This window comes from Ursus maritimus, unplaced genomic scaffold, assembly GCF_017311325.1.
Source record: "Ursus maritimus isolate PB19 unplaced genomic scaffold, ASM1731132v1 scaffold_6, whole genome shotgun sequence".
In the NCBI taxonomy this organism is placed as follows: domain Eukaryota; kingdom Metazoa; phylum Chordata; class Mammalia; order Carnivora; family Ursidae; genus Ursus; species Ursus maritimus.
Window position 1 is genome coordinate 18,144,978 of NW_024426774.1, and position 24,083 is coordinate 18,169,060.

Sequence of the window (24,083 nt, forward strand, 5' to 3'; positions counted from 1 at the left end):
CAGGTTTTTCTTGTCGTCTTTATTCAAGTATTTCACAGCAGTTATATTACAAATTACAGTAAATGTTCAAAATTCCAGAATTCAAAAATTAAATAATTTACTTCAAACTAATGTAAAATGAAGTCAAATGCAAAACATCAATTTAACACAATTCTAAATTAAACTATAAACCCAAAACAGACCATAGTTGATGAAGTCTACTTAATCTACGAAGTAGACATACATGACTGAAACCAAAAAGGACTCCCAAAATCTAAATAACTGAATGTACAAAATACAAAAGATGCAGGTACAAGTCCAAATTCAAGCTTACAATGTGATTACAAATAATAATTATAATAACAATGGCATTCAGCTACGGGACCTGACACTGAAGATACCTACTGAATAGCACCATAGCTGAACCAACTTAATCAAAAAATGGGAAGATATTACCACCCCACTCCCTAAAAATAAAATCCAGTAAACCTACAAATACATTGGCATATGAGAAAAATCAAGTCATGAAAGGACATAAAACAAAATTAAAAAAATTAATCACAGGTGAGATTCAAGCTCAAAACCACAATTAACTCCACAGCCATCAGTTTCAACCCTAGTGCGGTTCCATCATCTTCAAAAAGCTCCCATGGTCCCCACAGCTGAGCATTAACTATTGTTGGGCTGTGCTGTGATACATATTTTACTGATCTGAGAGCAAAGTTTTACACAGGAGCTATCATTTATAATGCTCACAATAGGAAATAAGAACAGAGGTCAATTTGTACATATTTTTGCCAATGCTATACAGCAAAAATTAAGAACTTACAGAAAGGTAAACAAAATTGTGTCCACTTGGATAATTTCACAAGCTGCTTTAAACTATAGAACCACCAGATATCTGTAAAGTAAGCAAAACTGGTATGTGGTTTTTTTGGGGGGGCGGGGGAAGGGGAGCAGAGGAGTTGATACAATTTCAGCTAATTTTTCTCCCCTTGGCATTAGATTGGCTTTCTCTTTAAGACCTAAACTGTTCAAAGTGGCAGTTCCTATCATACTGAGGTTGCCTCCTACTTCTCCACCTATATCAAGGTTAAAATAAAAAAACTTGATCTTTTGGAAGCATTTTAATGCTGAACATAAATAAATTTCCCTTGTCAAACCCACTGATGGCTAAAATCTTAATTAACTTGTACAAATTTAGTAACCTACTAAGAACATGTGCGTTTTTTTTTTCCTTTCACAAGTGCTGCTGTTACTTGAACAGAATGCTTCTGAATTAGAGTAACTGGAATAAATATTTAAAAAAAAATAGTGCAGCAAGAACCTGAGACTTGCAAAAAACCCTTTTAGCAGAAACTTGCTACAAAAAATCTGCTACATCTTATTTCATCAAATCTTTAAATTCTGTAACAATTTCCATCAAAATACAAAATGCTAATGTATTAGACAGTAAAATAGTTTGAACTGGTTTGATGGTAATAAATACTAAAGAAAGCATGAAAATCCTCCCAATAATCAAATTAGAGGTTTCAAATAACCTCCCCTTTAAAATGGTTCATCGTTAATCGCACTTGCCCACCTTAAAAATACAGTGTGTCTACATGGGTAGCATCTTGAATTATATGACTGAATATTATGAAAACTTCATAGACTAGGTATAAAGAAAAAAAAGTGGCATTTTTAAAAAATTAAGCTATAATTAGAAGGCGCAAAATGTTAATGTAAATGCAAAGAAGCACTTCAGATTACTGCAGTAGCCTACGGCCAAAGTGTGCGCCTGGCGCTGGCCGGGCACACTACGAACAGCCAGAGACAAGGAGACAAGTACCTTAGCTTCAGCATGTAAACGGTGGCAAAGTGATTACAGGACTCTGTAAACACTACTGGTAACTAAAATACAAAAAGCTGAGGTAGCTCAGTATCTCTGCAGTAGTCCAAGACCATTTGCTCTAATCAAAACCCAAACTACATGTGTTGCATATATTGGAAAGACACACCTGCAGCTAACGGCTATAATGAATGACGATATCAAGCCAACTTGTCAAAATTTTCTACTTTTTTTGTTTAAAAATCATCTGATAAAAAAATGTCACTGCACTCCCTTTGCCTCTTTGCAACTGCCTAGACTGTGTCTCCAAATTTATAGGAAGTTTTTGTAAAACTAGTAAACCATAATTAATTTTAGGTAAGTACAATTCACAGAAATCACTCAACAAGATCCAAAATGGGTTCCAATCAAAATGAATAGTTGTGAAGGTAAGCTTATGGTAAGGGATTTAAACATTAATACTGTCATTCAAGGACCATACCAAAGCTCACCTGCAACTACGCATAAAGAAAATGAATTTCATGGAGCTTCTGACAAATTCCTCTTTTCTGTCCATTTGGCAAGTCCTGGCTTTAAAACAAAACAGTTACAATTTACTATACATGAAATCATTCTTCTCTGGGAACTCAAACATGAATAACTATTAAATTGCCACTGAGAGAGGAAAAGAATGTCGTTCTCTATTTAATTTCTGGTCATCATTGTCAGCAATACTGTAAAGTGTGTAAGTTTTTTGGTGGACAGTGTATTATTTATTGTTGTTTTATTTTGTGTTTCTTAAACAGAAACAGACCATACAGGAAAACTTACCATTTTAGTATATCGTGTGGCTTAATGACTGTCTTGATTGAGTTTTGAAAACAAGATAGGCATTTTATACCAAAACACTGGTTGCCTCTTAATGACACAGAGTATCAAAACTTATTTTCAAGGTTGTGACCAAAGAGACATTCTAATTCATTTGCTACAAACAAGCCCATTCTTTTGTTTAGCCTTATCTTTCTCAAATGAATTAAAAGGCACATTAAAGGCCGTTCTAAAGAGCCTAATCTAATTTCATCCAGTTTCTTCAGTTTCCCACCAGAATATACCATAGCCAACTCTAAAACAGGTTTCAGTCCATTACCCAGAGGAAAAAATAAAACAAATATGCTAAAAGGAGTAGAAAGGAGAAAGAAAAAACAAAACAAAACAGGTTGCCCACTGTTTAAACAATTCAACACAGTTAGAACTGCCCCATCCAGTTTCCTCGTGTTTGCTGGTCTGCTCCCTAAGAGATAAGTCTCCAAAAGAGAGTGCACGAAAAGAGGAGCAGAAGTGAGAGCAGTTTCTGTAGCACCAAAATCTCCAATCTGTGGGGTTGTATTTTTTATTTGTGGAAAATACAACATGTTTCTGAAGTTCTGTTTGGTTCTTGTAGGCTGGTTGGTTTCAGGTACCTGAGACAATAGCACCAAATTCAACAGAGAAAGAATGAGTGAGAGAGCACTTTACACCAAGGCTCTGCACGTAATTGGTGCAATTTGAAATTGAATGGCTCAGAAGACTGCTCTGTCAGGAGCAGATTGGAGAGGATAAACCACTCATCTTGAAAAGTTCATAGGAATGTCTCAAACATATGAACTGTTCTTTCCATCTCCTACAAGGGGAAAAAAAGTGCATGTTATTGATTAAAGAAAAGACAAATACACTATGGGAAAATTCACTTTCAATTAACTTTTTAGAGAAAGAATTTTAGATACAAGTTAAGCTTTAATTATTTTCTGATTATAATACCATAGCTACTTCCAAATGGCTCCTATTTTGATATTTAGGCTAATGAAGATGATGCTAGTAATACTCAATGAGTGCTTATTATGCCCAATAATGTACTAAGAAATTCATAAATATAAATAATTTGTCAGCTAATAAGTAGCGAAGTCAGAATTTGAGTACAGGTAGCCTCACTCCAGAGCCTGAGCCCTTCCTTTACTCACGTTCTCTCAAAGCAAAATGAATGTATTCAGTATAGTAAAACTTGTACCAAAAGTAGAAGGCACCTGTTCCCATTGTTACTCACTCTAAACAGAGCTGAAAACAAAAGGGGGGGGGAGCCAGAAAGAGTCACTGCCATCACCACAAGGAATGCCACTCACTGGTGATTCTGCTATTAAGTCCCTTTCCTTCCTAAAAAAGGCCCTAGATTACAGGGTTCCACATCCCCAACTGAAAAATGTTGCACTGCTGAAGACTATTCAACCCATTCACGCTAATCAAATGTCAACCCATGTGAATAAACAAGTTCTGGAATTTTTTAAAAAAGTAAAGAACTCTAACCTACACATTTCATTCAGATGGTCAAGTGTCCAATACATCTAAGACATTTGGTTTTCCTTTCCCCCTTTGAACACCTGAAATTATATTCTAAATCTCTGTACAATAGGCCAGATTATTGTCTAATCAAGAAGTTCTCATATTAGATCAATAAAAATCACTCGTGCTAAATGTTTCATCATATTATTACTGAATAAGGAAAAAAGTCAGATTATAAAACAGAATATACAATATGATCCCAATTTTTAAATATGTATTTACATACTTATACACATTATGCACATCTAGACATTTTTAAAGGACAAAAGATATCCCAAAAGATTAACACTGACTAGTTTCCTCTAGATGGTGGGATGTGGATGATGTTTTTATTTTCTCCTTTGTGCTTTCTTATTATTTCTATATATTGTATAATGACAGTGTAGATTCATAAAAATTTAACTCATAAAAATGTGATTAGAAAATAACTTTTAAATGCTCTCTCCCTTTGATTCAAGTCCAATATTCCTTATTGAACATGGAAAATAATCACATCCTCTACATATAAATCTTTAATATACTAGAAATGCTCCTTGAGAGCAGGGACTTTGTCTCATTCATTTTTTGCAGCCCAAACATCTAGCACAGTATCTGGAACTACAGGCATTCAGTAAGTATTTAATAATCAGACCACTAGATAAACTAACTGGGAAATGAACAGGGAGTCTAAGTCACTTAGCCATTTAATGGGTCTACATTTGCTCAGATGACCTCAAAAAGCAGAAATGTGGCTTAATGATGTAAATTAGATGAACAAGTATAAGTTCATATTTATAAGGAAGAACTCATTATGGCCCAGAGTTGTCTAGAAAGGGAATGGTTCGGGGCACACGGGTGGCGTGTGTCCAACTCTTGGTTTCAGCTCAGGTCATGATATCAGGGTTGTAAGATCAAGCCCTTTGTCAGGCTCTGTGCTCACCTCAGAGTCTACTTAAGATTCTCTCCCTCTGCCCCTCCACCCGCTTGCACGCACACCCCCCTCTCTCAAATAAATAAAATCTTTAAAAAGAATTTAAAAAAAGGGAACGTATCACCTCAAAGTGTCTAAGCAAAAGGACAACCACTCCTTCATGTGGCCATCTCATAAGACTAGATCTGATGAATAAGATGACTTTTAAGTTCTCTTCTAATCACTAATGGGATGGCAAACAGGTCTCACTCCCTAGGCCCACTCCCTTAATCAGCAGTGGCTGCCTCGGTAGCAGTGGTAGGACTGTGAGGCCATCCCCGCATTCAATAGGCCCAAGTGATATGCTCAGTGTTGTCGGTAATAAGCAAGGGACAAGAGAATTGTGACATGCTATACTAGGTATCTGCCAACCCAGAACCACGAAGTTCTGTTTTGATAAACAAAGAATCCCAGGTTACTTCTGTCCTGAGACAAATGATACAGAAAGGATTTATTCTTCAAACTATAATGCCTAATGAGTCTTCTAAGTGTAAATCTTTGAAACATTCTTCAGTTACTTGGTGAAAGGTATAGGCTAGAAAAATGTTTTCCTCTTTTTTTCTCTGGGACAAGTAAAAGCAAATATTTGTTTATTCTAAGGATGAACTGAGCACTTACCTCTACAAGTTGTGATTTGTCATAATCTTTACGATGACGATAGATGCACTGACTAAGAAGAGAATATAATCTCTCAAGTTGATCAACTGCCAGATTGTTGCTTTTATCTACCAACAAATCAAGCAATTTCTAAGAAAAATTAGAAGAGAATAAAATGAAATTTGGTCTCATTTTCACACTGAAACAGTATATTCAAATGGCTAGGCAACAGACACCATAGGCTATGGTGTAACAGTGACACATTTAGAAGATTCTAAGGCTTACTTTATTACCAAGACCATTCTCTAAACCCCTCAAAACACACATAACTCTTTTTTTACCAGAAGTCCTAAAGCACTTATATTTGTAGGTTAAAGCAAGAGATTATCAAACTAGTTTTATTCCACTGCCTACAAACATATCCAAATCTCTTTTCATTCATTTAAGACTGACTGGGAACAGCAAAGTTTACCTTCAATCTCTCATGATCAACTATGAGAGGTGGCACAGGCTCAGAGGGCTCTTCTGGAACCAGTTCCAGGCTTGTTGTTTTTGCCTGCTCTAAAATTAACTTACGGTATTTCTTTACTTTAGAAGCACCTACAAATTGAAAAAAAAAAAAATGCACTGCAGCAAGTAAAAGTTAAGAAAAATCAAGCTTAAACAACTATAAATTCTTCTACCCACCATAAAAACTTTTTGGAATAGGGTATATTCTTTAAATGACAATTTTTTAAAATAAGTAACACAAATTGAAGAAAATTAAACCACAACTATGAAAGCCAAGTTATGCTAGAGTATCATCTAATAAACACAGCCGCTTAAAGGAAGAGAAAAGCAATCATCACCTCTAAGCACTAACCTATAAACAGTCTTCACTCTCTTTATGATAGCCACCATTTTAAAATTTAGAGCTTTCAGAACTGGAAGAGGGGAGGCAACCTAGAAAAGCAGATACTCACACCAAGTGAGGCCAATCTGTCTACGTATTTGCCTTGCAAGTAAAAACACACAAAAAACTTCCTCAACATGAACTGAAATTTTTCTCTTTTACACTGCCCAGATTTCTATCAGAAATCTAACATTTTTTTCTTAAAAATATAAGCCCATTCAAAGTGTAATAGGACTAGTGATCTTTCCTACCTCAGAGTAAATTACTACAATCGAATTATTTTCCTCTCAACATACTGAGACCAGCTACACTGAAAACAAACAGAAATTCTGAGGTGGCTGAGCATAATTTAACAGAACCAGGCACTCTGAGGGACAGAGAGGGCAGACAGGCCATAAGCCCTGTGATGCCCTAGGTAGGCATACTCTAAGAAGCCAAGGGGTAAGGAACACAAAGACAAACTCAAACTGTTTCAGAACTTTTTTTTTTTTTTAAGATTTTATTTGTCAGAGAGGGAGCAGAAGCAGGTGGAGTGGCAGGCAGAGGGAGAAGCAGGCTCCCCGCTGAGCAGGGAGCCCTATGTGGGACTAGATCCTAGGACGCTGAGATCATGACCCGAGCTGAAGGTAGACACTTAACCAACTGAGCCACCCAGGCGTCCCTGTTTCAGAACTTTATAGAGGAACTGTCCGATGTCACAAACACTAAGGACACAAACACTTCCCCCTCCCTCCTGCGTTAGTTCTCTTATTCCCATGTCTTTCAACAATTCCCTCTAATCAATGCTTGCTATACAGATAAATAGTAAAAGAACCAAAATATTGCTTTGGGAAACATACACCTCCACGTAGCAGAGAAATTTTATATTTCAGACAGCCTATGGAGTGAAAGCCTTTATTTATGGTTCAATTACCATATGCTAAGAGTTTTGTTAAGAAATTCGGATCCTCATTACCAAATCCATGGACATCCAGGAGCCTGAGAACTTGCACTAGGTAACACTGCCCTGACAGTTACAAGTGAAAACTTCAGATACAGCCTTTATACAACAAATACCTTTAAAGATTTTAGATAACCAATTGAACATAATATTAATTTAAACCTTTTCTGCAAGCATACTAAAATCTCATAGTGAAAGAACATTAAAAAGGACTCCTCACCTCATATCCAAAGTGCCTCATCAGCAAGATCTCTCCCTTTCTCCCCACTCTGTTCTAGTATTACTTAACCCTAGCTTTAACATGTTTAAAATCCTGTCTGTATGATAAATATAAATAAATAAATACCAGAATAAATACTGCCCTTATGGGGCACCTGGGTGGCTCAGTCGGTTAAGCGTCTGCCTTCAGCTCAGGTCATGATCCCAGGGTCTTGGAATCGAGCCCCGTGTTGGGCTCCCTGCTCATCAGGAAGCCTGCCTCTCCCTTTCCCACTCCCCGTTTGTGTTCCCTCTCTCACTGTGTCTCTGTCAAATAAATAAAATCTTAAAAAAAAAAAAAAAACTACCTTCTATTATTAAATATTGAAAAGAAAGCAAAATTCTCAACAGGTAACACTTAAGAACATGGGGTGACTGGGTGGCTCATTCAGTTAAGCGTCTGCCTTCGGCTCAGGTCATGATCCCAGGGTTCTGGGATCAAGCCCTGGCAGCTGGCATCAGGCTCCCTGCTCAGTGGGAAGCCTGCTTCTCCCTCTCCCATTCCCCCTGCTTGTGCTCACTCTCTCTGTCAAATAAATAAAATCTTAAAAAAAAAAATGTAAAAAAAGACCAGTATTACACATCTCTCTTTATCCATTAAGAGAATTCTAAGACTTTGAATAGTATCTTCCCACTTCCTAATTTTGCTAGAGGATTCAAAAACTGGCAGCAAAAAACTTTTCCCACATAGCCCGAATCCCAGGCTAAGGCTATATATATACCAGACCATTGAGCGAACATAATAAAATTTCAAAATACCTTAGTTATAAGAAGAGTACCTGTTCAGGATGAAAACGTATATTCAAAGGGTAGTTCTCTCATGCACCCCTTCGCACTACGGGCTAAAGAATGATAAACAAAGCCGGGCTAGAAACCCCCAGGCCCCCTTTTCTGCTGCTTCTTAAAAGAATCACATAGCCATAGGAAGGCAGGAGCTAGCAGAGTGCTCTGAGTCTGCAAGGCAGATCTGACAGCACGGGTTCTGCTGCTTCCTAGACCACTGGCTTTACAAAGCAATGGAGCCTCTTAGACTCAACATCCCTTAGATTCGACTAACAGTGAATGCCTGGAATGAATATAGTTCAGTATGTGCCAGGTACAAGAAGAGGTGATTAATATACATGACTTAGTCAATTCCTACAGTGACACCACTCTGAAGTTTAATTTAGAAGATGGAAAAACAAGGTTGGAGAGCATAAGTAACCAGCTCAAAGTCACATGATTATAATGAACAGGAGTGGTAATTAACGTTAAGTATATGTGAGCATAGCATACCATACTGCTTTAGTATCCAAGTCTTCTCAGCCCAGCCTATCCCACCCTAATCATTCCTATTAGAATTCCATCTTCTTAACACCTGTGGGTTTACTCAACCTTTAGCCATAAATCCATTAGGATAGGGATAATAATCAGGTGGGAGGCAAAACAGTAAGCAGCCAGGAAAGCAATGCATTCTAAACCATAATCCTCTCAAACTTCCACCAAAATTTACTAGGCATGTGTATGTACACTTTCCCAGGGAAAAAGATGAAAACTTTAACAAATTCTCAGAGGGGTATAACTGCTTATCAACCAGTGTTACTGGGGACCAAACAAAATACGCCATTAGTTAACTCTGGAATTTAAAATTTCAGAAGATTTTTTAAAAAATATTCACTCTACCTTCTTTATCCAGTTCTGCATCTTTAACCTCCACTTCGGGGCTAGGTTCTAACTTCTCATTACTGCTACATTCCAGGGCCTCTAGTTTCTCGGGATCATCTCCATGATGTTCATTTGAAGTTTCTGGTTTTTCTTTTGACTGGTCCTCCGGGACAATCTTTTGTTCAGAACTACATTTGTCTCCACTACCACAGAAAGAAACTACTTCAGCCTTGCCATTCTGACACTCCAGAACAGGTATTCCTTCAAAACTGTCAGTGGAGGCCTCACCATTTAGACAGCTTCCTTTAAGGAAAGGCTCTTTCCTAGATGTCTGTTCTGGATTTAGAGAACTGCTGCTGTTGACAAGGAGAGACTCATTGGAACTTTCCTCTTCAGTAGATGCAAAGTTCTCCTTCGTGCCCGCTCCATTGTTAAGCCTCTGCCCCTGGTCCATGTCCATGATGTCACATGATGATTCGTCATTGGTCATAGAGAGGTCTCCGGTCTCTTCACCATTTTCTTCATGGCAGTCAGTGCTTACCTCAAACTCTCCATTCTCTAGCAACTTCCTGTCCTCCGTATGGTTCTCATAGTCTGCAAATTTAGTGTCCTCTTCATCTTTTTTTAAATTATTGACTTTTCTTTTCTTAATAATTCCTTTACCCCACTGTGATCGCCGCCTTGATTTTCTCCGAACTCGAACTATTTTAGAGAGAAGGAAAACAGGTATATAGAACTTGGAGCGCAACACTTGTTTTACAAATGTTCTCTATATTAAGACCCAAAAGAAACTAAACCCCTACTGGTGTAACACACAAGAACTACTTAGCTCTTGACATCCATGCTGACTAATCCTCACGACCTACAAGTAGAATGAATATGAAGTCAGAGACAAAATCTGATGAAATTTTTTTAAAAATTGAATATGACTTCACCCAGCATTAATTTTCTTCTATTTTCCTAGATTCTACTTTACAGCTATTCCTAATTCCTCACATTCAGGGGCCAAGCATATAATATCTACATTTAGGAAATGACCAACCACATTACCAGGCTACCTAGAAAACTGGGGGCCACAGCCCTGGATTTCCACCAGGAAAATGAGTGCTTTGCCAGCAAAATCACCCCAAAGCTCCTAAACCATGAAAGAAAATGAACGCATGAGCCGGTATATCAAGACAGAACTGTTACAGGTGTCCCACAAAGAACTATCCACTGCCTCTCCTTCCAGAAGAAGGAATTACCCACAGAAAGTATGGTTGTGGACAGAAACCCTATGAAGTTTATAGAGACAATATGGTTAGACAACTGTTAGCCTCCTCTATTATAAATGGTTCACCAAGCAGGATCAATTGGTTATACAGTCATCATCTGAAAATATGTAAAAAAAAAAAAAAAAAGTGGGGGCGCCTGGGTGGTTCAGTTAGTTAAGCGTCTGACTCTTGATTTTGGCTCAGGTCATGATCTCAGGATCCTGAGACTGAGCCCCACGTTGGGCTCTACACTCAGCATGAGGTCTGCTTGTCCCTCTCCCTCTGCTCTTCCCTCTGCTCTCCCTCAAATAAATAAACAAAATAAATATATTAAAAAAAAAGAAAGAAAGAAAATGTGGAAAAAAGTTAAGGCCTCCGTTATCAAGGCAGCAACAACATTAACAAACATTGAAAATAAATATTTGGTCAGTAATATAAAAAGGAAGACCTACAGAAGTTATAAAGACTATATTCATCTCTAGATGCCAGAAAACATCATGAGCTTGATGAGTACTTCCAGTAACAATGGGCCCAGGAATCTTTAATTTAAAATTAAAGATTTTCATTTTTTAATTATTTTTTTAAATATATATGTGTTTTTCAAACTTTTCATCCTTTCATCTTTAATCCTTACTAAGTCTCTGTAAAGACACCAAGGTATTCACAGGAAATGGACAAATGCTGTTATAAGTATTACTTTTCTTTCTCATCTAAGAATAAATCTACTAAAGGTTTCTGAAATCATTTCCCAAATTCAAGTTATTTTGTCACTTGGTTAAAATATATTTTGCCTTCAAAACCGTATCATTTGAATCATCTCTCCCTTCCTTTTTCCCCTAATTCCTATTTTCATAATTTACACTTACAGGGTAGTTGGAATAGAAATTTCTGTTATTAATTTACTGTTAAAAGCTGTCCATAAGCTAAAGTGATGGGCATTTCTAAGTATTCCATTAACCATATGAAAAACTAATCCAGTCCACATTAAAAGTGAAAAAAAATAAATTCAGTCTGCTCTTTCTCTAAAAGGTGGAGCTATTAGGTTTTTACTGACAACTGACTCCAGACATTGTGACCTCTTATTCTCCAGCCATGCAACCAAAGCATAAACGGTTCCCCTCTTCTTTCCTCACTAAGCCATCTGACTCTAGAGAAAGAAGCAGCTAAACTCTATTCAATCAAGAGCCAGCTCAATTATTTGATCTGTAGGGACTAAGCAAAGGCTTAGAAGGCCAACTGAAGCAAGTTTATTTCTAACACTTTCATCCCAGCTAAGAACAAAAGAAAATGTTCTCATTTGGGAGGACGTCAACTAGAGATATTTTTCTCCTCCTTATGTAATTATTTTTAATGGTGAGTATAATTTTGGTAAAATAAGAGAAATTGATCATATAAGCTCCACAAAAATGGGGATTTTTGTTTTAGGCACTGCTGTATCTCTACAGCACCTGACATGGGGTAGTAGTATCCATTTATGGAACTAAATCTTTCACATACTACTTCCTTTTACAGGGGCACTTTGTGTGAAAAACCAATATAGGGGTCACAATCTTTAGAGTCAATTTTTACAGCCTCTCTGAGCTTGATTCCAAAACTAAGACCTTAGGAAAGCAACTCTCTCTCAGGGATATTTAGATTTATAATTCAAGTAAATTAATGTGAAACAGACAAATGATGAGTCACATATGCCATCTACTGGTAAGAGAAAACAAAACTCACATTTGTAGATTAAAACAACATTTTAAATGTTTAAAGGAAATGAAACTGCTTAAAGCCAATTTTCAATGGGTTTTAGTAAATATTTGTGTCAGGTGCAGAGAATATATAGGATTTCAAGGTTTAAATTTGAGTGTTATTATATAATCCAGGTCATGATCCAAGATACAACTACACCAAATAGCTTCCTTCAGTTTCATGGAACCAAAGGTACCACCAGGTCCTTCAAATTTTCTCACATATGAATGCCAGTTATTACAAAGAGAAGAGCTAAAAAAAAAAAAAAAAAGAGAGAGTCTCGTTCATTCATTCAAATTCAGTGCCGCTGGTGAAAGAACATATCATGGCCAGCTTTACTGACAGCTTCGACAGTATGACCACCTTTATATCAGAACTGCATATATCTTCCAAGGGTGGCTATCTTCAGCAAAACATATGGACTATATTAGGAAAATGCTGTGTTCATTTACATTTGTCTTTCAGAAATCTTACAATCAGCACAAATGAGGACAAGTGAAGAAAACCTAGAACAATGAATTTTCTCTTTCTAAATACATCTCACTTAAACTATATTAAAAAGGCTGTACAGATTCTTCAAACTGAGCACTATATTAAAAAGGCTGTACAGATTCTTCAAACTGAGCACAAGATATTCTCTCAGAAAAATCAACATCCTACTGCCACACTGGCCACTCTCTTAAGTCAAAGTTGCCATTTTCCACAATAACGAGAACAGCCTATATATTATACAGCAAGGGCTTCGGATTAGAGGCAGGGGTAGATGAAAAGTGTTGGCTCCACATCTCTATCCAAAAACCAAAGTTTAAAACTAAAAATATTCAAACCTAGTTCAATGAATAGCAGCAAATACTGAATGTAGATGGAAAAGAGAAGTATACTTCTGATTGACATCCTACTGCACAAGCTCTTCACCTCTGAAAAGAGAGGAGAAGAACTCTGGGAACACAGCAGCACCTGGTTTGTGTCCCCAACTCCTCACAAACCTGCATCCTTCTCAGCCATTCCCACTACTGGATAACATGGTCTCAAACACTCACATGCACATTTATTTGCAGAGTTGTGCCAGACATCCAGTGGATTTCTTTGTTTGTGCCGAAATGCCTCTTCAACTCTAGCTTCTGTCTTCCGAGCTCCAGTGCCATGAGGATTTATTTGTTCTGCTGTTACCGATAAGCCTGCAGGCAGAAGATAAGCAACACCTATTTAAATATTCCCAGCTACATAAACCAACACAGTAAAAAAAAAAAAAAAAAAAGTCTGAAATATAGAACTAAGTTTTAGTCATTAATTACACCTGGACAGTTTGTAATTCAGATGAAAACAGTATCTTTTGTTTTAAGATGGAAAAGAAACCAGATATAGAATCATAACAAAATAACCCGGCAGGCCATGTGTAACACTTAATCCCCAAAGGAACCCTATGTTTACTCGGTTTAATTTGCAAAGCCACACATTCTTTTTTTGTTGTTGTTAAGACTTTATTTATTTATTTAACAGAGAGAGAGACAGCCAGTGAGAGAGGGAACACAAGCAGGGGGAGTGGGAGAGGAAGCAGGCTTCCCAGCAGAGCATGGAGCCTGCCTGACGTGGGGCTCGATCCCAGGACTCTGGGATCACGCCTTGAGCCAAAGGCAGACCCTTAACGACTGAGCCACCTAGGCACCCCAGCAAAGCCACACATTCTTATGACCCTAAGACAATGATAATATGTTGTCTAAAAGTTATTATTTTTGCCATCTTAGAATGTGTGTTTGTTGGGTCATTAAACCCCATTCACAAGAACTGTTTTCGTCTGTCACACCACACTGCAGTAAGTTTGGTTTTCCTACATGGATCTTCCGAAGAGTAACCACTCCGTCTCAATTTCCTTCACTAGACTTGTTTCTTCTATGTGGTCATCAAATATTGACGTTTCTCAGGGTTGCCTCTGGAATCCCTTTTCTTCTCACTCTGATCTATACCTTCTACCATAAAGTATCATTCACGCCTTCAGCTTCTATCACTATCACATAAGAATTCCCAAATCCACATGTTTAGCCCAAGCATCTCTTGAGCTTCTGACCCATATATCCAACTGCCTATTTGGTATCACCTATTTGGTATCTCCAACTGGGTATCATAAAGATGGGTCAAATTAAAGCTAACTAGTTTATCTTTCCCCACCAAAATATCTATTCATCCTTATCTCTATAGAGATATTCCCTGTATCTACTGGTAGTATTAGCATCTACTAAGTCATTAAATCAGTAATATAGGCAACCAATTTTGACTCTTCCTTCCCTTCACAATGGCCTCCAACCCTGCCCCAATTTACATTGATCCTATATCCATTCCCACTTCATAATTAAAACTGCACAACCCCAACAGCTTTTTTCCCCAAAAGCTTTAATGAGGTACGACTTACATAACAACAACAACGATCACTCATTTTAAGCATACAATTAAATGATTTTTAGTAAAGTTACAGAGCTATGCAATCACCATAGCAGCCCAGTTTTAGGTAACTATCCCAGGCCACCACGAATCTACTTTTTGTCTACATAGATTTGTCTTTTGTGAATGTTTCATATAAACGGAATCACACAACAGGTGGTCTTTTGTAACTGGATTCTTTCAATTAGGATAATGTTCCTGAAGTTCATCTATGTTGTACCATGTATTAGTAATTTGTTCCTTTTTATGGCTGAGCAGTATGCCATCGTATGATATACCATTTTGCTTACCCATTCACCAGTTGATGGACATTTGGGTTGTTTCCAGGTTTTAGTTGTTATGAATAGTCTTTATACGGGCATATGTTTTCATTTCTCTTGGGCTGTTTCCAGAAGTAGAATCACAGGTCGTATGGTAAATGTTATGCTTAATTTTTTAAAAACTGCCAAACTGTTTTCCAAACTGGCTCTGACAGTTTTTTGACTGGTCTCTCATCCTCCTATCCTGACACATTGAGACCTTGCTATTTCCTGCTGCCAAAGCAATTAACCAATTCTTTCCACAGCTTAAAATATTTCAATGACTCATATCGACTATGGCAATGGTTCTCAAACTTCAGTGTACAAAAAAATACTTGAATAGATTGTTAAAGTACAGATTTCTCAGCCTTACTACTCTCAGAGAATCTAATTTGCTAAGTGTAATAAGCTGATGTCGGTATTAGGCACACACACTTTGAAAAACACTGACCTACAGGATAAAGTCTTAAGCTCCTTAGCACTGGTATTGATTCATTCAAATATTTATAGGACAGAGTTCTAGGGACTGCAGCAGAGCTGTGAATAAGCCATTCACAACACTTATATTCCAAATAAGGAAGAGAGACTAAGAAAAAAAAAAGACAAAATGCCATGTGCTACGGTGACCAGAACCTATATTAGATTAGGTGACTAGGAAGGGCCTAAGGAAGTAGGAAAAAAGCTTCTTAATTTCAATCTCCTGGACTCAGCTCGCCTCTTGAGCTCTATTTCCCACCACCCCCTATAGCTTCAGCAATACCAGTTTGTAGTTCTTCAAATATACCATGTTATTTCATAGTTCTGTGCCTTTATACCTGCTATTCTCTGCTGTGCTTACAAATATCTCCTCCTCCTCTGTCACTGCCTCCCTTCTTCTGCTCTCTAGAGACAACACTCCTATATTCACTCCCCAAACTCTGGACAAAATGCTGGGATCCCTAAAAGGAGGTCTCTCCTCTGTGCTATAAACATGTTTCAATCAACTCATATACCTCAACTGTACTTGATTTGTTTTACAATTCTGTCTCCTACTAAGTGAGTTCCTTAAGGACAGGCTTATACACTGAATTAACACACCACATTTGCTAATTCTGTTAATTTTATATTTACAAAATTACACATAAACATCAACAAGGAAAACAAAAACAGTATTCCTAAAAGCTCTTAAAAAGTAAACCCTCTACAGATATGAAAGCCTATAAATCCTTTAATAATAAGAATCAATAACAGACATCCACCTGCAAAAAAAATTTCACCAAAAAGAACTTTCTGTAATTTGCACTCCTGCGCTCACTAAAACTTGCATAGAAAGCAAAATTTTAAGATATCTTTGAGAATTTACATGACACATTAGTATCAGAAATATATAAAGTCTGTGCTTCAAAGTAGATTATTTTCATAATGCCAGCAACCTTAAAGAAACACCATTTAGTAACACTCAGTGATTCTTGGTTCTTCAGTAGCAAGTTCATTTCTATAACTTACCTCTTTTTATTCTTGCTTCCTTAATTTCTTCACAGAGTTTATTAAATTCTGGATCCAATTCCGCTGCAATGATGGCATGTGCAGTGTCCTTCAGGGTACAAGCCCTGTGCCTAATTATTTTATCTGTTAAAAAAGTTGGTATAGTTTACTATATACATAAATGAAATAACATTAACAAAGGGCACCTTAAAAAGAGAAAAAAAAGAATGCAAACATTTAAATAAAACTGTAAAAAGCATTTCAGGTGAGAAACAGGCTCATTTAAATGATGAGTAAAAAATAAATATAATAAGGCATCCAAATCGGCAAAGAAGTCAAACTCTCTTTGCAGATGACACACTACTTTATGTGGAAAACCCAAAAGAGGGGCGCCTGGGTGGCTCAGTTGTTAAGCGTCTGCCTTCAGCCCAGGGCGTGATCCCGCCATTCTGGGATCGAGCCCCATATCGGGCTCCTCCGCTGGGAGCCTGCTTCTTCCTCTCCCACTCCCCCTGCTTGTGTTCCCTCTCTCGCTGGCTGTTTCTCTCTCTGCCAAATAAATAAATAAAATCTTTAAAAAAAAAAAAAAGGAAATCCCAAAAGACTCCACCCAAGACTGCTAGAACTCATACAGGAATTCAGTAAAGTGGCAGGATATAAAATCAATGCACAGAAATCAGTTGCATTTCTATACACCAACAATAAGACAGAAGAAAGAGATATTAAGGAGTTGATCCCGTTTACAATTGCACCAAAACCATAAGATACCTAGTAATAAATCTAACCAAAGAGGCGAAGAATCTGTACTTAGAAAACTGTAGAATACTCATGAAAGAAGTTGAGGAAGACACAAATGGAAAAACATTCTATGTTCATGGATTGGAAGAACAAATATTGTGAAAATATCTATGCTACCTAGAGCAATCTACACATTTAATCCAACCCCTATCAAAATACCATCAACTTTTTTCACAGAAACGGAACAAATAATCCTAAAATTTGTATGGAACCAGAAAAAAACCCAAATAGCCAGAGGATTGTTGAGACAGAAAAGCAAAGCTGGCAGCTTCACAATTCCGGACTTCAAGCTCTATTACAAAGCTGTAATCATCAAGAGAGTACGGTACTGGCACAAAAACAGACACACAGATCAATGCAACAGATAGAGAGCCCAGAAATGGACCCTCAACTCTATGGTCTATCTTTGACAAAGCAGGAAAGAATGTCCAATGGAAAAAAGACAGTCTCTTCAACAAATGGTGTTGGGAAAATTGGACAGCCACTTGCAGAAGAATGAAACTGGACCATTTCTTACACCACACACAAAAATAGACTCAAAATGGATGAAAGACCTAAATGTGAGACAGGAATCCATCAAAATCCTTGAAGAGAACACAGGCAGCAACCCCTTCAACCTCGGCTGCAGCAACTTCCTAGACACATCGCCAAAGACAAGGGAAGCAAGGGCAAAAATGAACTACTGGGACTTCATCAAGATGAAAAGCTTTTGCAAAGCAAAGGAAATAGTCAACAAAACCAAAAGACAACCGACAGAATGGGAGAAGATATTTGCAAATGATATATCAGATAAAGGGCTAGTATCCAAAATCTATAAAGAACTTATCAAACTCAACACCCAAAGAACAAATAATCCAATCAAGAAATGGGCAGAAGACATGAACAGACGTTTCTGCAAAGAAGACATCCAAATGGCCAACAGACACATGAAAAAATGCTCAACATCACTCGACATCAGGGAAATACAAATCAAAACCATAGTGAGATACCACCTCACACAGTCAGAATGGTTAAAATTAACAAATCAGGAAACAACAGATGTTGGCAAGGATGCAGAGAAAGGGGATCCCTCTTACACTGTTGGTGGGAATGCAAGCTGGTGCAGCCACTCTGGAAAACAGTATGGAGGTTCCTCAAAAAGTTGAAAATAGAACTACCCTATGACCCAGCAATTGTACCACTAGGTATTTACCCCAAAGATACAAATGTAGTGATCCGAAGGGGCACCTGCACCCCAATGTTTATAGCAGCCATGTCCACAATAGCCAAACTATGGAAAGAGCCTAGATGTTCATCGACTGATGAATGGATAAAGAAGATGTGGTGTGTGTGTGTGTGTGTATACATACACACACATCCATATATACACATACGATGGAATATTATGCAGCCATCAAAAAAATAAAATCTTGCCATTTGCAATGACATTGATGGAACCAGAGGGTATTATGCTAAGTGAAATATGTCAATCAGAGAAAGACAATTATCATATGATCTCACTGATATGTGGAATTTGAGAAACAAGGCAGATGATCATAGGGGAAGAGAGGAAAAAATGAAATAAGAAGAAACCAGAGAGAGAGACAAACCATAAGAGACTCTTAATCATAAGAAACAAACTGAGGGTTGCTGGAGTGGAGGGGGGTGGGAGGGATGGGGTGGCTGGGTGATGGACACTGGGGAGAGTTTGTGCTATGGTGAGCGTTGTGAATTGTGTAAGACTGATGAATCACACACCTGTACCCCTGAAACAAATAATACATTATATGTTAATTTAAAAAGTAATAAAAAATAAATAATAAAAATGTGAAAATAAATAAATAAGCCACTTAGTCATCTTGATAATTCCCTGAGAACTATATTTTTTAGAACTTCCAAGTATAGGTGACCCTTGCACAACACAGGGAGTGAGGGGTGCCAACTCCCCACACAGTCAAAAACCCAAAACTTTTGACTTCCCCCAAAATCTACTAGTAATAGCCTAATGCTGACCAGAAGTCTTATAGATAACATAAACAGTCCATTAACACATATTTTGTATGTTAAATGTATCATATACTATATTCTTATAATACATCTAGAGAAATGAAAATGTTAAGAAAATCATAAGAGAAAATATATTTACAGTACTGTACTGCATTTACCAGGGGAAAAATATCCATGTATAAGTAGACCTAGTAGTTCAAACCTGAGTTGCTCAGGGTCAATTTACAAATCATTTTAATTTAACAAATCATTATCTCAAAGATACAAAGTTTTATTTTATGTTTTTAAAAACCAAAAATGTATGATCTTCAATAAAAATTTTAAGAGATTCAGAGGATATTCACCATATGCCCAGCACCAGAGTTGCCATAGATGAATACTGAGAATTCAGAAAATCTTACATAATTTTCTCCGTAAGTGAAAACTGGTCAAAACTGTGAAGAATATAATATATCCTAAGTAACAGTGACCTATTAAAAAACTGTGACAGAAATGAAAAAATATAGCAAGACACTCTAAGCCAAAGACTTCGAGATAATATATAAATTGTAGGTAAATCCGAGAAAGAAATACACACACCCTTCTAAGTAAACTATACCTGACACTTGCACTAAGTCTCTGCTTTACACTAATCCAGAAGCTCTCATTCATGAACAATACAACATAAAAAGTACTCCTGAGAGCTATGCAACTCTGAAATATTGGAAGTCAACTAAAGGGGCACCTGGGTGGCTCAATCAGGTAAGCATCTAACTCTTAATTTCGACCCCATGTCAGGCCACCCTCAGCAGGGAGTCTGCTTGTCCCTCTCCCTCTGTCCCCCCCCCGCTTTCTCTCTAAAACAAATAAAATCTTTTTAAAAAATAAAAATAAAAAACTAAAAGTCAGGCAAATATATCAAGGTCACTTATTTTACAAAGTATCAAGAACTAAAACCCCAAGTCTCAAAATAATATCTGCTTTTTCCAACCCTAGTAAAGGCAAAAAGTATAGATGGACATTTTATTTATAACTTTTCTTATTAGAGAGCCATAATAATTCATTGTGGAAATCTTACAGAAACACGCAGCACTCAAGCAGCAACACTGGTGTATTTCCTCCCAACACATTTTCTCTAAACATTCATTCAAATAAATACTGGCAACTGTACCAGGACTTGAGCCAGGTGATAGCTACATGGTACTGAACAAGAGAGGTCTCTGCTTTCAAGAAAATTTTCATATTAGTATAGGACAGAGGTATTAATCAAGTAATCTCTCATACACACATATAAACACTTCCCTCACCCTTCCCACACCGCCCCCCAAAGCCTTGAATAATAGCTATGAGGAAAACCCACGTGGTTTTGGTGTGGGTGCCAATCTGAACTGGACAAGTAAGGAAAGGCCTCTCTGAAGAAGTGGCATTTAAACAGAGACTGAAAGCATGCAGTGGAAGCCCCCTGAAGAGTAGGGGGAAAATTAGTGCAGGTTCAGAAAATACCATGGGAGAAAGTTCTGGAGTAAAAATATCTTAAGAGATTTCAAAAAACTAAAAGGCAGCCTCTATGTTTAGAATACAAATAAACAGGGCACCTGGGTGGCTTAGTCGGTTAAGTATCTGTCTTCGGCTCAGGTCATGATCCTAGAATCCCAGGATCGAGTACCGCATCGGGCTCCGTTTGGCAGGGAGTTTGCTTCTCCCTCTGTCCTTCTGTACTCTCTCTCTTTCCCTCCCTCTCTCAAATAAATAAAATCTTTTTTTTAACAATAATATATTTTTTAAAGATTTTATTTATTTATTTGACAGAGACAGAGACAGCCAACGAGAGAGGGAACACAAGCAGGGGGAGTGGGAGAGGAAGAAGCAGGCTCATAGCAGAGGAGCCTGATGTGGGGCTCAATCCCACAACGCCGGGATCACACCCTGAGCCGAAGGCAGACGCTTAACCGCTGTGCCACCCAGGCGCCCCCAATAATAATATTTTTTATTATATTATGTTATTCACCATACAGTACATCCCTAGTTTAAAAAAAAAAAAACAGATCATCTCTAGCCATTATCTGCAAACTGTATTGAAGGGGTCAAGAATGAAAACAGGGAACATAATCAGAAGGCTCTTTTTTTAGTGAGAGGAGAGCAAATTGAATTAGGGTGGGGGTGAGGGTGGTGATAGTGATGATGAAAAGGAGACTATTACAGACTTGAAAAATGTTCTCGATAACACAGCTTGATAATGAAATACAGGATGAGGTATGTAACAAGGATAATTCTCTAGCTTCGTGAATGAAAAATGGCAAAATGGAAGTAATACTTACAAAGATGCAAAAAACCAGAGAATAAATAGGGAAGGAGGAAAAAGTCAGAAATTAAAGTTTATTTTGATATGCATAAAAAATATATATCCAAAAGGAGATATCATGAATATATGGAGATAAATGAAAATATAAGTCTCAAGAATCTATGACCAAAAAACCACAACAACTGTGTAATCTGTATTTATTATTTAACATACTGTACTTCCATAAGTCTTTAAAAAAAACAGATCTATTACGGTAAAGTAAAGATATGTTAAACTGCACATATTTGAAGTATACATTTTGATCACACCAAAAAGAACAAAATACCTAGGAAAAAACTTAACCAAAGAAGTGAAAGACCTGTACCCTGGAAACTATAAAACACTGAAGAAAGAAACTGAAAGTGATACAAACAGATGGAAAAGATATTACACGTTCATGGATTGGAAGAATTAATACTTATTGTTAAAATATCCACAGTACTCAAAGAATCTACAGATTCAATGCAATTCCTATTTTGACAGGACAACAACATTTTTCACAAAACTAGAACAAACAATACTAAAATGTGTATGGAACCACAAAAGACCCTAAGTAGTCAAAGCAATCTTTGAGAAAGGAAAACAAAACTGGAGGTATACAATTCCAGATATCAAGGTGTACTACAAAGCTATAAGAATCAAAACAGTATGGTACTGGTACAAAAACAGACACGTAGATCAAGAGAACAGAATAGAAAGCCCAGAAATAAAATCACATTCATATGGGCAATTCATCTGTGACAAAAGAGACAAGAATATACATGGGGAAAAGATAGTCTCTTCAACAAATGGTGTTGGGAAAACTGGACAGCTACACACCCGAGAATGAAACTGGACCATTTTCTTTCATCATACACAAAAATAAACTCAAAATGCCTTAAAGACTTAAGTGTGAGACCTGAAAGCATAAAATTCCTAGAATAGAACACAGACAGTAATTTCCCTGACATCACCCTTAGCAACATTTTTCTAGATAAGACTCCTCAGGCAAGGGAAACAAAAGCAAAATTAAGCTAGTGAGACTACGCTGAAATACTTTCACTGTGATTTATGTGATTATTAGTAAGGTTGCTTTTTATTTTCCACTTGTCCCATATGCTCTTTGTTCCCTTCCCCTCCTTTTTCTTACTTCCTTTGGATGTGCACTTATTTATGATCCCATTTTATCTCCTTACTGGTTTATTAGCTCTAAGTATTTGCTGCACTACTACTAGCCCGCTGTGAGCTTCAAGGAGTGCTTCCTTTCTCTGGTCTCAGGCAGTCTGTCACATGTACACAACAATCAGTGTTCAGCTCAAGACTGGAGGAGGATCTTCTGCAGATCTCCAGACTGCTCTCTCTGTGCAGCTTTCTTTCTGCCCTAAGAACTCTACCTACTTTGACCTCCTTACATTCCCAGCTCTGTCTCTGTAATTTAGGCAGACTTCCAGGCTCTGGGCTCTTCCTTCCTGCACCACAGTCTGGAAACTCTCCAGGCAACTACAGTGCTCAACTTGTAGTTCCTCATCTTTTGGGGAACACTATCCTTCATTTCCTGATATCCAATGTCTTTAGAAATATTTTTTCATACATTTTGGTCAGTTTTTTCACTGTTTCAGGTAGGAGGGTAAATTCAGCTCCTTTTACTCTACCACAGCCAAAATCAGAACTCTCCCGATAACTTTCAAATATTCTTTGAGAACCAAACTATAACGGCTGTGTAAAAATCCAAAGTAGGATGTACCTTAATTTTTCAAAATTATTGCTCTACTGTTGGAAGTTTTAAGTTGCGTCAAATTTTAGCTACTACACATAAAAACCTACAATAAACATCCTTAGAAGTAGCTGTACTTTCAAGCTGATAATATAATATTTGTAGTACATGTGATACCACAATGTTCTGCCACTGGCTTTCTACCTCAGCTTGAAAAAAGCTAAGAAAGAGGTAAGATTAAATACAAAGCCATGTATCTGGCACATTATCACTCTAAAATAACTCAATGGTCTTTCTTTTTAAATGTATGCCTCCCACCCATATTGCATCCCCAATTAAATGGGAAATGAATGAATGAATGAATGAATGAATGAATAAAAGAATTTCATAAAAATTTCCCATTGGTCTGAAGGATAAGGAATTTATTCTGAAGAGCTTCTGCATTTGATAAGGAAACAGTATTTTTCATGTGCCTGTCATTATAATTATTTTTAATCATTCTTAGAACTCTATGTTTATACACAGCAAAGAATCATAAGCTTATAGAACGTTAAAACTAGAACAAATGTCATGTCTTTAAACTTCATCTTTTGGGGGGATAATCTTAGATCCTTACAAGCATGTGATGAAAATGAAAAATTACAATGTATATAATTTT

General features: G+C 37.2%; 1 protein-coding gene across 1 annotated transcript in view; it reads right to left on the reverse strand.

Moving 5' to 3' along the window:
- ATAD2B (ATPase family AAA domain containing 2B) overlaps positions 1 to 24,083 on the reverse strand; it is a 156,388-nt gene continuing 132,305 nt past the window's right edge. The window contains exons 23-28 of the mRNA XM_040622943.1: positions 16,650 to 16,772; positions 13,470 to 13,607; positions 9,461 to 10,144; positions 6,181 to 6,308; positions 5,730 to 5,858; positions 1 to 3,449 (exon numbers count right to left, since the gene is read on the reverse strand). Coding sequence (XP_040478877.1) covers positions 3,408 to 3,449; positions 5,730 to 5,858; positions 6,181 to 6,308; positions 9,461 to 10,144; positions 13,470 to 13,607; positions 16,650 to 16,772 — 1,244 coding nt within the window. The 3' untranslated portion in view covers positions 1 to 3,407. The remainder of the gene's footprint in view (positions 3,450 to 5,729; positions 5,859 to 6,180; positions 6,309 to 9,460; positions 10,145 to 13,469; positions 13,608 to 16,649; positions 16,773 to 24,083) is intronic.